Raw genomic sequence first — 13,943 nt, 5'->3', positions numbered from 1 at the left:
GCGCTTACTATGTGCAAAGCACTGTTCTAAGCGCTGGGGAGGTTACAAGGTGATCAGGTTGTCCCACGTGGGGCTCACAGTCTTAGTCCCCATTTTACAGATGAGGTAACTGAGGCACAGAGAAGTTAAGTGACTTGCCCAAAGTCACACAGCTGACAATTGGCGGAGCCGGGGTTTGAACCCATGACCTCTGACTCCAAAGCCCGGGCTCTTTTCCACTGAGCCACGCTGCTTCTCTGTAGACAAAGGCCTACTGAAATCCTCCAGGAAGCCTTCCAAGATTTAACCTTCATTCCCCCATCTATTTTCCCATTCTACTGTCTCCCTCCCATGCACTTGGTCCCACCCATCCACCCCCACCCCTACAGAGCTTCCGTACAAATCCTTAGACTCGGTTCTTTCCCTCATCTGTAGTTTATTGCCTGTTTCCCCCATTAAACTGTAAGCTCCTTGATGGCAGGGATCATGCCTACCAATGCCCCAGAGCACTTATGTACATATCTTAGAGAAGCAGCATGGCTCAGTGGAAACAGCACGGGCTTTGGAGACAGAGATCATGGGTTCAAATTCCAACTCCGCCAATTGTCAGCTGTGTGACTTTGGGCAAGTCACTTCATTTCTCTGTGCTTCAGTTACCTCATCTGTAAAATGGGGATTAAGACTGTGAGCCCCCCGTGGGACAACCTGATCACCTTGTAACCTCCCCAGGGCTTAGAACAGTGCTTTGCACATAGTAAGCGCTTAATAAATGCCATTATTATTATTATCTTTAATTTTATTCATTGGTACTGATGTCTGTCTCCCCCACTCTAGACTGTGAGCTCACTGTGGGCAGGGAATGTCACTGTTTACTGTTGCATTGCACTTTCTCAAGCACTTAGTATAGTGCTCTGCACACAGGAAGCACCCAATAAATACGATTGAATGAATGAATGAGTGACATAGTCCCTGAATGAATTGTATTGTATTCTCTCAAAGTGCTTTGTGTCAGCCAATCAGTTGTATTTATCAAGTGCTTACTGTGTGCTGTATGCTAAGTACTTAGTACTAAGTGCTTGGGAGAGTACAGTATAACAGACTTGGTAGACACATTTCCTGCCCATAAGTGTCCAGCACATAGTACTGTGCCTGGCACCTAGTGGCACACAGGTGGCACACAAGCACAAGTGCTCTGCACACAGTAAGCGCTCAATAAATATGATTGAAGTGTTTTAGACTGTGAGCCCACTGTTGGGTAGGGACTGTCTCTATATGTTGCCAATTTGTACTTCCCAAGCGCTTAGTACAGTGCTGTGCACATAGCGCTCAATAAATACGATTGATGATGATGATGATGAAGTGCTTAGCAATACCATAATTATTAATTATTATTAATGAGCTGACAGTCTAGAGCTTAGTGCTGTGCCCTGCATAAAGTAAGCACTCCATAAATACCATTGTTGCTTAACGGGCATTTAATTCCCATTTTCCCTATGAGAAAATTGAGACAGAGAGAAGCTAAGTGACTTGCCTAAGGTCACACAGCAAGCAAGTGGCAGAACCGGGATTAAAACCCAGGACCTTCTGACTAGTAGACAATCCACTAGTCTATGCTGCTTCTCCCAGGTCCATTCTCTATCCACTAGTCCATGCTGCTTCTCAGCTTCGTCAGAAAGCTTTGTCTGATGTCCAAGAATCAGATAGCTTCCCACCTTCTGTTTCCAAAAGCCTAAACACCCACTGAAGACCAGGGAGGAGGAGGGTTTGGGCGGAGGGGATTTGTTAAATTCTTACTATGTGCCAAGCGCTAGGGTGGATAAAGTAAAAGCGGATGAGACCCAGTCCCTGTCCCACATTAGATGCTCAATCTAAGAGGGAGAAAAGTTGTTGAATCCTCATTTGACAGATGAAGCAACTGAGACACAGAGACATGGTGAATTGCCTGAGGTTGTAGAGCTGGCATGTGGCAGGGCTGGATTTAGAACCCAGGTCCTCTGACTCCCAAGACTACTCTTTCCGCTAGACCAGTCAGTCAATCGTAGTTATTAAGCGCTTACTGTGTGCAGAGCATTGTACTCAGCACTTGGGAGAGTACAGTGCAAGTGCTTAGTACGGTGCTCTGCACACAGTAAGCGCTCAATAAATACGATTGATGATTGATGATACAATCTAACAGAGTTGGTAGACACGTTCCCAGCCCTCAATGAGCTCCTAGGCCTGCGGGGATCCAGATCGTATATCCATTTACACAGGACACACGCTGTGGCACATGAAATAAAATTTCAGTTACTGAGTGGGACGGTAAGAGTGAGAATAATAATAATAATAATGACATTTAAGTGCTTACTTTGTGCAAAGCATTGTTCTAAGCGCTGGGGAGGATACAAGGTGATCAGGTTTGTCCCACGTGGGGCTCACAGTCTTAATCCCCGTTTTACAGATGAGGTAATTGAGGCACAGAGAAGTGAAGTGACTTGCCCAAAGTCACCCAGCTAAGTGGCGGAGCCGGGATTAGAACCCATGACCTCTGACTCCTAAGCCCATGCTCTTTCCACTGAACCACACTGCTTCCCTAGTGCTTCCCTAGTGGAAAGAGCAGAGGACCTGGATTCTTATTCAGGCTTTGCCACTTGTCTGTTGTGTGACCTTGGACAAGTCACTTAACTTCCCTGTGCCTCAGTTCCCTCAGAGGATTAAGACTATGAGCCTTATATGAGACAGGGGCAATGCCCAATGTGATTATCTTGTATCTACCCCAGTGCTTAATAAGCAGTGTGGCCTAGTGGATAGAGCACGGGTCTGGAAGTTGGAAGGATCTGGGTTCTAATCCTGCCTTCACCACTTGTCTGCTGTGTGACCTCGGGCACATCACGTAACTTCTCTGTGCCTGTTACCTCATCTGTAAAATGGGGATACGACTGTGAGCCCAATGTGGGACAGGGACTGAGTCCAACCTGATCGGCTTGTATCTACCTCCGCACTTAGAACGGTATTGATACATAGTAAGAGTTTAACAAATACCATCATCATCATTATTATTATTATAGTAAGTGCATAAAAAGAGAATGCAGATAATAGTGATTTTAAATAAGGATCTTTCCTTAGGGTTGGGACATGGGTATGTGATAAAGTTCTCCTCTTCCTCATAGAGCTGCGAACCTTCCTTTCCTTGGACCTGGTTGTTGGGGGAGTTGTTTCTAAGGCCTGGTGGGGTCTCTCTGGGAGGCTGGAGGTCAGGAGCTCTTTTGGGCTAAGCCACCCAGGCCCAAGGAAATGCTACCCATTCTTCCAACCTCTGTAGTTGCCCTTTTCAGATGAATCAGGCCACGGTGTTTATTGAGTACTTACTGTGGGCAGAACACTGTACTAAGCACCTAGAAGAGTTCGATAGTTTGGATGAAAATGCAGGCCTAGAGATTAAGTGTCAGCGGAAATTTGGTCTGAAGTAACATCATCCTATCCCGACTGGATTACTGCATCAGCCTCCTCTCTGATCTCCCATCCTCTTGTCTCTCCCCACTTCAGTCTATACTTCACTCTGCTGCCCAGATCATCATTGTGCAGAAATGCTCTGGGCAGGTTACTTGCCTCCTCAAAAATCTCCAGTGGCTGCCTGTCAGCCTACGCATCAAGCAAAAACTCCTCACTCTCGGCTTCAAGGCTGTCCATCCCCTCGCCCCCTCCTACCTCACCTCCCTTCTCTCCTTCTCCAGCCCAGCCCGCACCCTCCGTTCCTCTGCCACTAACCTCCTCATTGTACCTCGTTCTCGCCTGTCTTGCCGTCGACCCCCAGCCTACGTCCTTCCCCTGGCCTGGAATGCCCTCCCCCAACACATCTGCCAAGCTAGCTCTCTTCCTCCCTTCAAATCTCTACTGAGAGCTCACCTCCTCCAGAAGGCCTTCCCAGACTGAGCCCCCCTTTTCCTCTCCTCCTCCCCATCCCCCCTGCCCTACCTCCTTCCCCTCCCCACAGCACTTGTATATATATTTGTACAGATTGATTACTCTATTTTACTTGTACATATTTACTATTCTATTTATTTTGTTAATGGTGTGCATATAGCTTTAATTCTATTTGTTCTGACGATTTTGACACCTGTCTACATGTTTTGTTCTATTGTCTGACTCCCCCTTCTAGACTGTGAGCCCGTTGTTGGGTATGGACCGTCTCTATATGTTGCTGACCTGTATTTCCCAAGTGCTTAGTACAGTGCTCTGCAAACAGTAAGCGCTCAATAAATACGATTGAATGAATGAATGAACATGGAGCATCATGGTAATAAAGGTTAGGTTACTACTAAGCAGAGTGAAGTATAGACTGAAGTGGGGAGAGACAAGAGGATGGGAGATCAGAGAGGAGGCTGATACAGTAATCAAGTAGGTAATAAGGTTAGCGCTTACTTTGTGGCAAGCACCGTTTTAAGTGCTAAGAAAGATACAATGCAATGTGGACAGAGAATGTCACTGTTTATTATCATATTGTACTTTCCCAAGCGCTTCATACAGGGCTCTGCATACAGTAAGTGCTCAAAAAGTACAAATGAATGAATGAATGACACAGCCGCTGTCCCACATGGGGCTCGCAGTCAAAGGGGGTGGGAGAACGGGGATTGAATTCCCATTTCACACATGACGCCAAGAGAAGTGAAATAACTTGCCCAAGTTCAGCCGATATCCCAGCTTTGCCACTGGCCTTAGAACCCAGATCCTCCAACTCCCAGGCCCAGGCTTCTTCCCTGAGGCCATGCTGCTTCTCTTGGGCTGAAGAACGGCTACGGGTTGAGGTTCAATTCAATTCGATCATATTTATTGAGCGCTTACTATGTGCAGAGCGCTTGGGAAGTACAATTCAGTGACAAAGGGAGACAGTCCCTGCCCAGAGCAGCATCACAGTCTAGAAGAGGTTGGCTGCGAGGCCGGGGCCGGGAGCTCTCAGGACAGGCTCCCCTGGGGCGCCGCGGCCCTGCCTGACCAGGAGGCTGGGGAGATGACCCTCCCCTCCCCTCCACGAGTGGCAGGGATCCTCCGGGTGAGAGCCAGGGAGGTGTCCACCACTGGCCACGTTTGCACAGCTGTGGGCCCAGCCTGTCACCCCATGTGCTGCTGCAGGCCCAGGGCCCCCTTCCCCATCCTGGCCCATCCTCGGCCCACTAGCTGGCCCGCTTTAGTAGCCCGACCTTCAGCCCCGCCAGCCACTTGGCCCGCTTCCGTGAGCCTGTCCGGGGGGCCGGCGGGGACCAAGGGACCGGGTGCTCTCCCATTGTTATCGGAACAATGGGGTTCTCACCGGAGCAGCCAGGGATGGGGGAGAAGGGAAGAGGAGGGGAACGGAAGAGGACTAAAGGCTGCCGGACCAGAGCTTACACTGTCTTTCCAAGCGGGCCAAGGCAGGGAGGTTATGCTCACTGGAGGATTTCCGGGCTTTCTCCACCAGAACTGGTGGCAAAATAAACAGTCCGTCCGTGGCCGTCCCTCCCACCGTGGCCTCAGTTCCCTCACCTGCAAAATGGGGATTTGGACTGTGAGCCCCGTGTGGGACAGGGATTGGGTCCAATCTGATTAGCTTATATCTACCCTAGTACTGTGTACAATGCCTGGCACATTCATTCATTCATTCAATCATATTTATTGAGCGCTTACTGTGTGCAGAGCACTGTACTAAGCACTTGGGAAGTACAAGTTGGCAACATATAGAGACGGTCCCTACCCAACAGCGGGCTCACAGTCTAGAAGGGGGAGACAGACAACAAAACAAAACATATTAACAAAATAAAATAAATAGAATACAAGTAAAATAGAGTAATAAATATGTACAAACATATATGCATATATACAGGTGCTGTGGGGAGGGGAAGGAGGTAAGGTGGGGGGATGGGGAGGGGGAGGAGACATTGTAAGTATTAACAAATGTCATTAAAAAATAAAGTCTGATCTAACTTCCACCTGGATCCCTGGGTCCTCTTAGTGGTCTCTGGTCTCTCCAAGGCTAAAGAGAGTTATTCATGAACAAGAGTAAATGATCTTATTAATAATAATAACTGTGGTATTTGTTAAGCACTTACTATATGCCAAGCACTGTTCTAAGTGCTGGGGTAGATGCAAGATAATCAGGTTGGACACAGTCCCTGTCCCACATGGGGCTCACAGTCCTAATCCCCATTTCACAGATGAGGGAACTAAGGCCCAGAGAAGTTTAGTGACTTGCCCAAGGTCACACAGCAGACATGTGGTGGAGTTGGGATTAGAGCCCCAGTCCTTCTGACTCTAATATCACCCTGCCACTTTAATGCTAACATTTCTATCTGTACCATTTCACAGAGTTCAATAAATAATAAATTATTAATTATTAATTTATTAATGAATAAATAAATTAATATGATTGAATGAATGAAGGGCATTAACACTCCTTTCTGGAAACCATCCAATAGCATTTAGAACCATGGAATCCCCAAACTGGATGGGGTTCCTGGAGGTCATCAGGTCCAACCCCCTGCCTGCGGGAAGGTGAATGCTTAGACCATCCCGATTCACCCTGTTATAAAACTCTCCCAGAGTGGGGACTCCTCAAACCTCGCTCCGTCTCCTGTTTCAGTACCTTCCTCCACCTCATTCTTGACAAGGAGTTGGCCTTGTTCATTCATTCAATTGTATTTATGGAGCTCTTACTGTGTGCAGAGCACTGTACTAAGCGCTTGGGAAGTACAAGTTGGCAACATATAGAGATGGTCCCTACCCAACAAGGGGCTCACAGTCTAGAAGGGGGAGATGGACAACAAAGCAAGTAGACAGGTGTCAAAACCATCAGAATAAATAGAATTATAGTTATATGCACATCATTAACAAAATAAATAGAATAGTAAATATGTACAAGTAAAATAGAGTGATAAGTCTGTAAAAACATATATACAGGTGCTGTGGGGAGGGGAAGGAGGTAGGGCGGAGGGATGGGGAGGAGGAGAGGAAAAGGGCTCGGTCTGGGAAGGCCTCTTGGAGGAGGTGAGCTCTCAGTAGGGCTTTGAAGGGAGGAAGAGAGCTAGCTTGGAGGATGTGCGGAGGGAGGGCATTCCAGGCCAGGGGGAGGATGTGGGCCGGGAGTCGATGGCGGGACAGGCGAGAACGAGGTGCAGTGAGGAGGTTAGCGGCAGGGGAGCGGAGGGTGCGGGCTGGGCTGGAGAAGGAGAGAAGGGAGGTGAGGTAGGAGCAGGTGAGGTGATGGCAAGATTTGAAGCCAAGAGTGAGGAGTTTTTGCTTGATGTGTAGGTTGACAGGCAGCCACTGGAGATTTTTGAGGAGGGGAGTGACATGCCCAGAGCGTTTCTGCACAAAGATGATCTGGGCAGCAGCGTGAAGTATAGCCTGAAGTGGGGAGAGACAGGAGGATGGGAGATCAGAGAGGAGGCTGATGCAGTAATCCATATCTCTTGCGTCAAGAAGCCGGGTGGCCTAATGGAAAGAGCATGGGCCTGAGAGTCAGATGACATGGGTTCTAATCCCGACTCTGCCGCCGTGTGACCTTGGGCAAGGTGCCTTTCATCCCGCTCTCTCTGCCCTCGGTGGTTAACTTGGGCTGGGGGTGAAAGTTTTAAAGGCAGGCAGGGATCGAGTGTACAGCACTATTGTACACTCAATCAATACCTTCAATTGCATGCATTTATTGAGCACTTACTATGTGCAGAACACTGTCCTAAATGCTTGGGAGAGCACAATAGAGCAGAATTGCAGAAACGTCCCCTGCCTACAACGAGCTTGTGGTCTGGAGGGGGAGACAGACATTGAGTGCCTGTAAGCACCCAATAAATACCACTGATTGATCCCTGTTCTGAGCGTGCATCCCTTCTTTCCCCGCCAGTTGCCCGTGCCCTTTGCAGTCCTGCTCCTGCTGTACAAGGAGAGGTTGGTTCCCTGCTGTTGGTGGAGAAGCCCCCGGCTCCTGGCCGCGGACGAGCTGGCTCTGGAGACGCAGCCAGCCGAGAAGGACAGCGGATCTTCCCTGCCTCCCAAAGCCCCTCTGGACCAAGGTGAGGTGTCGGGGATGGATATGGAGGGGGCACCTGCCGGCTGCTGGGCTGACCCTAACTGAGGCCGTTGTCCTGCAGCATGGATCAGTGGAAATCAATCAATCAATCGTATTTATTGAGCACTTACTGTGAGCAGAGCACTGTACTAAGCGCTTGGGAAGTACAAGTTGGCAACATATAGAGACGGTCCCTACCCAACAGTGGGCTCACAGTCTAGAAGGGGGAGAGAGACAACAAAACAAAACATATGGACGGGTGTCAAGTCATCAGAAGAAATAGAAATAAAGCTAGATGCACATCATGAACAAAATAAATAGAATAGTAAATATGTACAAGTAAAATCAATAGAGTAATAGAGTAAGACAACGGGCTTGGGAGTCAGAGGTCATGGGTTCTAATCCCTGCTCGGCCATTTGTCAGCTGTGTGACTTTGGGCAAGTCATTTCACTTCTCTGTGCCTCAGTTCCCTCATCTGTAAAATGGAGATTAAGACTGTGAGCCCCACGTGGGACAACCTGATCACCATGTATCCCCCCCAGTGCTTAGAACAGTGCTTGGCACATAGTTGGCGCTTAACAAATCCCATCGTTATTATTGTTCCCATTTAAACAGTCCTCTGATCCCACGCTGCCCGGTGTGGGTAACAATAATAATAATAATAATGGCATTTATTGAGCGCTTACTACGTGCAAAGCACTGTCCTAAGCGCTGAGGAGTGATCAGGTTGTCCTTTACAGATGGGGTAACCGAGGCCCAGAGAAGTGAAGTGACTTGCCCCAAGTCACACAGCTAAGTGAGAAGCCAGGATTTGAGCCCATGACGTCTGACTCCAAAGTCCAGGCTCTTTCCACTGAGCCACACTGCTTCTCTAAGCAAGTATAAGTGAGGCTGGTAGCAGGAGTGAAATGGGATTGCAGGTCAGAGAGGAGTTTTACCGCCTGGGCTGGGGATTGGGGAGCAGGGGCTGGGGGTCACTGGCTCTGAGCTCCTTGCCCCTCTCTTGGAAGGGATGGAGAAACCTTACTAGAAGTCAGGGTGCCTTCTCCTGACCATTAGATCGTGAGCTCATAGCTTAACCGTATCTTAACACCGGGAAGCGGCGTGGCCTAGTTTCAGTCTCTCAGTCTGTCTCTCCCCCTTAGTCTCTGTCTCCCACAGTCTCTGTCAGCCTCTCAGTCTCTGTCTTTCATATTCTGCCTCAGTTTCTCTCATAGTCTTTCAGTCTCTGTCTCTCCCTCTGCCTCTCAGTTTTACAGTCTCTCAGTCTCTGTCTCTCAGTTTCTCCATCTCTTTCTCATTTCTCTCTGTCTTAGTTTCTTTCAAGTCTCTCAGCATCTCACTCTCAATCTGTCTCTCAGTGTCTCTGTCTCTGTCTCTCACAGTTTCTCTCTGTCTCTGTCAGTTTTTCTCATAGTGTCTCTCACAGTCTCTCTGTTCCCTCTCAGTCTCTGTCTCTCACAGACTCACAGTCTCTCAGTCTCAGTCTTATCTCTTATCCTCTCAGTCTCTCTGTCTCACAGTGTCTCTCTGTCTTTCCTTTATCCCCTCACGCCTCTCTGTCTTAGTCTCTCATTTCTCTCTGTCTCTCTGTCATTCACTCTTAGTCTCTCATAGTCTCTCATCACCATCTCTCTCTGTCCCTCAGTCTCTCACTGTCTCACAGTTTCTCTCAATCTCTGTGTCTCTCTTATCCTCTCACAGTGTCTGTGTCTCTCAGTCTCTCCTTTATCTTCTTGCAGTCTCTCTGTCAGTCTCTCATCTCTCTCACAGTCTTTTTCATCCTCTCACAGTCCCTCAGTCTCTCATAGTCTCTCATCACCATCTCTCTCCCAGTCCCTCAGAGCCCGTTGTTGGTTAGGGACCGTCTCTGTTGCTGACTTGTACTTCCCAAGCGCTTAGTACAGTGCTCTGCACACAGTAAGCGCTCAATAAATACGATTGAATGAATGAATGAAAGAGCACAGGCCTGATACTCAGAGGACCTGGGTTGTAACTAACTGTGGTATTTGTTAAGCGCTTACTATGTGCCAGACACTGTACTAAGCGACCTAGTGGAAAGAGCACAGGCCTGATACTCAGAGGACCTGGGTTGTAACTAACTGTGGTATTTGTTAAATGGTTACTATGTGCCAGACACTGTACTAAGCTCTGGGGTAAGTACAAGCAAATAATTATAATAATAATGGTATTTGTTAAGCACTTAACTCTGTGCCAGGCACTGTACTAAGCGCTGGCAAGCAAATTGGGTTGGACACAGTCCCTGTCCCAGGTGGGGCTCATTCATTCAATCGTATTTATTGAGCGCTTACTGCGTGCAGAGCACTGTACTAAGCGCTTGGGAAGTACAAGTTGGCAACATATAGAGACGGTCCCTACCCAACAGTGGGCTCACAGAGTCTCAATCCCCATTTTACAGCTATGAGGTAACTGAGGCACAGAGAAGTGAAGTGATTTGCCCAAAGTCACACGACTTTCAAGTGGCGGAGCCAGGATTAGAACCCACGACCTCTGACTCCCAAGCCCGGGCTCTTGCCACTGAGCCACGCTGCTTCTCTAATCGGGTTGGACACAATCCCAGTCCCACATGGGGTTCACGGTCTTAATCCCCATTACACAGATGAAGTTACTGAGGCACCGAGAAGTGAAATGACTCACCCAAGGTCACACAGCAGACAAGTGGCAGAGCTGGGATTAGAACCCAGGCCCTCCTGACTCCCGGGCCAGTGCTCCCTCCGCTAGGCCACACCACTTCTCTAATCCCTTCTTCACCGCTTCCCTGCTGTGTGACCTTGGACAAGCCACTCACCTTCTCTGTGCCTCAGCTTTCTCATCTGCAAAATGGGGATTGAATACCTGACCTCCCTCATCATCATCACCATCATCAATCGTATTTATTGAGCGCTTACTGTGTGCAGAGCACTGTACTAAGCGCTTGGGAAGTACAAATTGGCAACAAATAGAGACGGTCCCTACCCAACGGTGGGCTCACAGTCTAAAAGACTCCCTCCCACTTAGACTGTGAGCCCCGTGTGGCTCTTGTGTCTACCCTAGTGCTTAGTACAGTGCTTGGCACGTATTAAGCACTTAAATATCATGATGATGATGACGATGATGATGATTAATAACCTCTCTGCACTTCCACTCTGCAGGGAGGAGAGATTGACTTGTGTCCCCCTCCTCCACTCTGCAGGGAGACGAAAATGGGGATCCAGATCTAGGGCTGGGGGATGCTCAGGGTGGGTTTAGTCCGTTCAGCAAGGGAGAGATGCCCAGCCTCCCTCCTGCCGAGGGGAGAGTCGGGGAGCCACCTGGAAGTAGGGAGTCCCACCCCGGCGTACTCTGTCCCGCTCCTCCAGGGCACGACGACCTGTTCAGCTGTTGCCAAAGCCAAAACTTCAAAGGGGCCCCGTATTCCTACTTCGCCATCCACATCGCCGGAGCCTTGGTCCTGTTCATGACGGACGGGATCACGGTGAGTAGGCTGAGGGCGGCAAGGGGCTCCGGGGAATTGGAAGGTCCCTTTCCCTTGAACCCGAACGGTTACAGACACGTGGCTTTGGGTCTGCTTCGGCTTCTTGCCCCACAACACTTTGGACCGTGAGGGGGGTCTGGTCGGCCCCTCTCGGTGTATGGTGAAAGGAAAGGTCTTGGCCTTCTCCGCCCAATCAATCAATTGTATTTATTGAGCGCTTACTGTGTGCAGAGCACTGTACTAAGCGCTTGGGAAGTACAAGCTGGCAACATATAGAGACAGTCCCTACCCAGGAGTGGGCTAACAGTCTAGAAGGGGGAGACAGAGAACAAAACCAAACATACTAACAAAATAAAATAAATAGAATAGATAGGTACAAGTAAAATAGAGTAATAAATATGTACTAACATATATACATATATACAGGTGCTGTGGGGAAGGGAAGGAGGTAAGATGGGGGGAATGGAGAAGGGGATGAGGGGGAGAGGAAGGAAGGGGCTCAGTCTGGGAGCTCTAGTAGAGGGAGCCCTGGCACCGGCCTATGGAAGCAGCGTGGCCTAGTGGATAGAGCACGGACCTGGGAGTAAGAAGGACCCGGGTTCTAATCCCAACTCCGTCGCTTGTGTGCTGTGTGACCTTGGGCAAGTCACTTCACTTCTCTGGGCACCAGTTACCTCATCTGTAGAGATTAAGACTGTGAGCCCCATGCGGAGTAGGGACTGTGTCCAACCTGATTAGCTTGTATCTACCCCAGTGCTTAGAACAGTGCTTGACCTATAGTAAGCACTTAACAAATACTATTATTATTATTATTATTATTTTATTATTATTATTATTTACTCTGCCCCTGCAGGGCTCTGAGGTCCTGCCCCATTTCCCTCTCAACAATGGTCCCCAGAACCTTAAACTCCCCCTGTAGACTTGTAAACTCCTTGTGGGCAGGAAATGTATCAACTAACCTATCTATTCCCTCAAGTGTTTAGTATAGTGCTCGGCAATCAATCATATTTGTTGAGCGCTTACTGTGTGCAGAGCACTGTACTAAGCGCTTGGGAAGTACAAGTTGGCAACATATAGAGACGGTCCCTACCCAACAGTGGGCTCACAGTCTAAAAGGGGGAGACAGAGAACAAAACCAAACATACTAACAAAATAAAATAAATAGAATAGATAGGTACAAGTAAAATAAATAAATAGAGTAATAAATATGTACAAACATATATACAGGTGCTGTGGGGAAGGGAAGGAGGTAAGATGCGGGGGATGGAGAAGGGGACGAGGGGGAGAGGAAGGAAGGGGCTCAGTCTGGGAAGGCCTCGGCACACAGTAAGTGCTCAATAAATAGGATTGATTGGTTGAGGATTCCTCATCTGACAGTGGAGGTGCAAAGTGAAAGGAAGGGACATGTCCCCCTCTTCTTCCCTTCCTCCCTGCCCGCCTTCAGCCAGCGTATCCTGGCGTGTGTCCACAGGGCGAGTACTCTGGGTTTGTGTACAGCTATGCCGTGGAAGAGCCACTCTCTGTGGGACACAAGGTGGCTGGTTACCTCCCCAGCCTCTTCTGGGGCTTCATCACCCTAGGACGTCTCCTCTCCATCCCCATCTCCTACAGGCTGAAGCCAGCGACCATGGTCCTCATCAACGTGGTGAGTAGCCCCTCCTCCCCCAACATTTCCGGCACCCAGGGGATCAGGGATGAGTTCAGGTATTTCACTGGGCATGGAATGCATCCATGATGTGATCCCAGCTCTGCCACTTGTCTGCTGGGTGACCTTGGGCAAGACACTTCACGTCTCTGGTCCTCAGTTACCTCATTCATTCATTCAATCGTATTTATTGAGCGCTTACTGTGTGCAGAGCACTGGACTAAGCACTTGGGAAGTACAAGTTGGCAACATATAGAGACGGTCCCTACCCAACAGCGGGCTCCCAGTCTAGAAGGGGGAGACAGACAACAAAACGAGACATATTAACAAAATAAAATAAATAGAATAAATGTGTACAAGTAAAATAAATAAGTAAATAGAATAATAAATATGTACAAACATATATACATGTATACAGGTGCTGTGGGGAGGGGAAGGAGGTAAGGCAGGGGGGATGGGTTGGGGGAGAGGAAGGAGGGGGCTCAGTCTGGGAATTTTTCTCCAAAACCGTTCAGTCGCTGTCTCCCCACTCCTCCAGAACCTCCAGTCATTCATTCATTCATTCAATCGTATTTATTGAGCGCTTACTGTGTGCAGAGCACTGTACTAAGCGCTTGGGAAGTACAAGTTGGCAACAGATAGAGACGGCCCCTACCCAACAGTGGGCTCACGGTTGTTGACGCTCATCTGTAAAATAGGGATTGAGACTATGAGCCCCATGTGGGACAGGGACTGTGTCCAACCCGATTTGTTTGTATCCACCCCAGCTCTTAGTACAGTGCTTGGCACGTAGTAAGCGCTTAACAAATACCATTTTTATTATTATAAT

At 48.7% G+C, this 13,943-nt stretch overlaps 1 protein-coding gene across 2 annotated transcripts in view; it reads left to right on the top strand.

Annotated features, from left to right (window-relative positions):
- The window catches only part of MFSD4A (major facilitator superfamily domain containing 4A), a 56,295-nt gene that overhangs the window by 25,071 nt on the left and 17,281 nt on the right, over positions 1 to 13,943 (top strand). For both annotated transcript variants that reach the window (XM_038749817.1, XM_038749815.1), the window contains 3 exons: positions 7,829 to 7,997; positions 11,354 to 11,469; positions 12,941 to 13,114. In XM_038749817.1, the coding sequence (XP_038605745.1) occupies positions 7,829 to 7,997; positions 11,354 to 11,469; positions 12,941 to 13,114 (459 nt within the window). The remainder of the gene's footprint in view (positions 1 to 7,828; positions 7,998 to 11,353; positions 11,470 to 12,940; positions 13,115 to 13,943) is intronic.

The sequence above is a fragment of the Tachyglossus aculeatus genome, chromosome 7, assembly GCF_015852505.1.
Source record: "Tachyglossus aculeatus isolate mTacAcu1 chromosome 7, mTacAcu1.pri, whole genome shotgun sequence".
Lineage (NCBI taxonomy): Eukaryota > Metazoa > Chordata > Mammalia > Monotremata > Tachyglossidae > Tachyglossus > Tachyglossus aculeatus.
The sequence above is the reverse complement of the archived record's forward strand: the minus strand, read 5'-3'. Positions and strand labels throughout refer to the sequence as shown.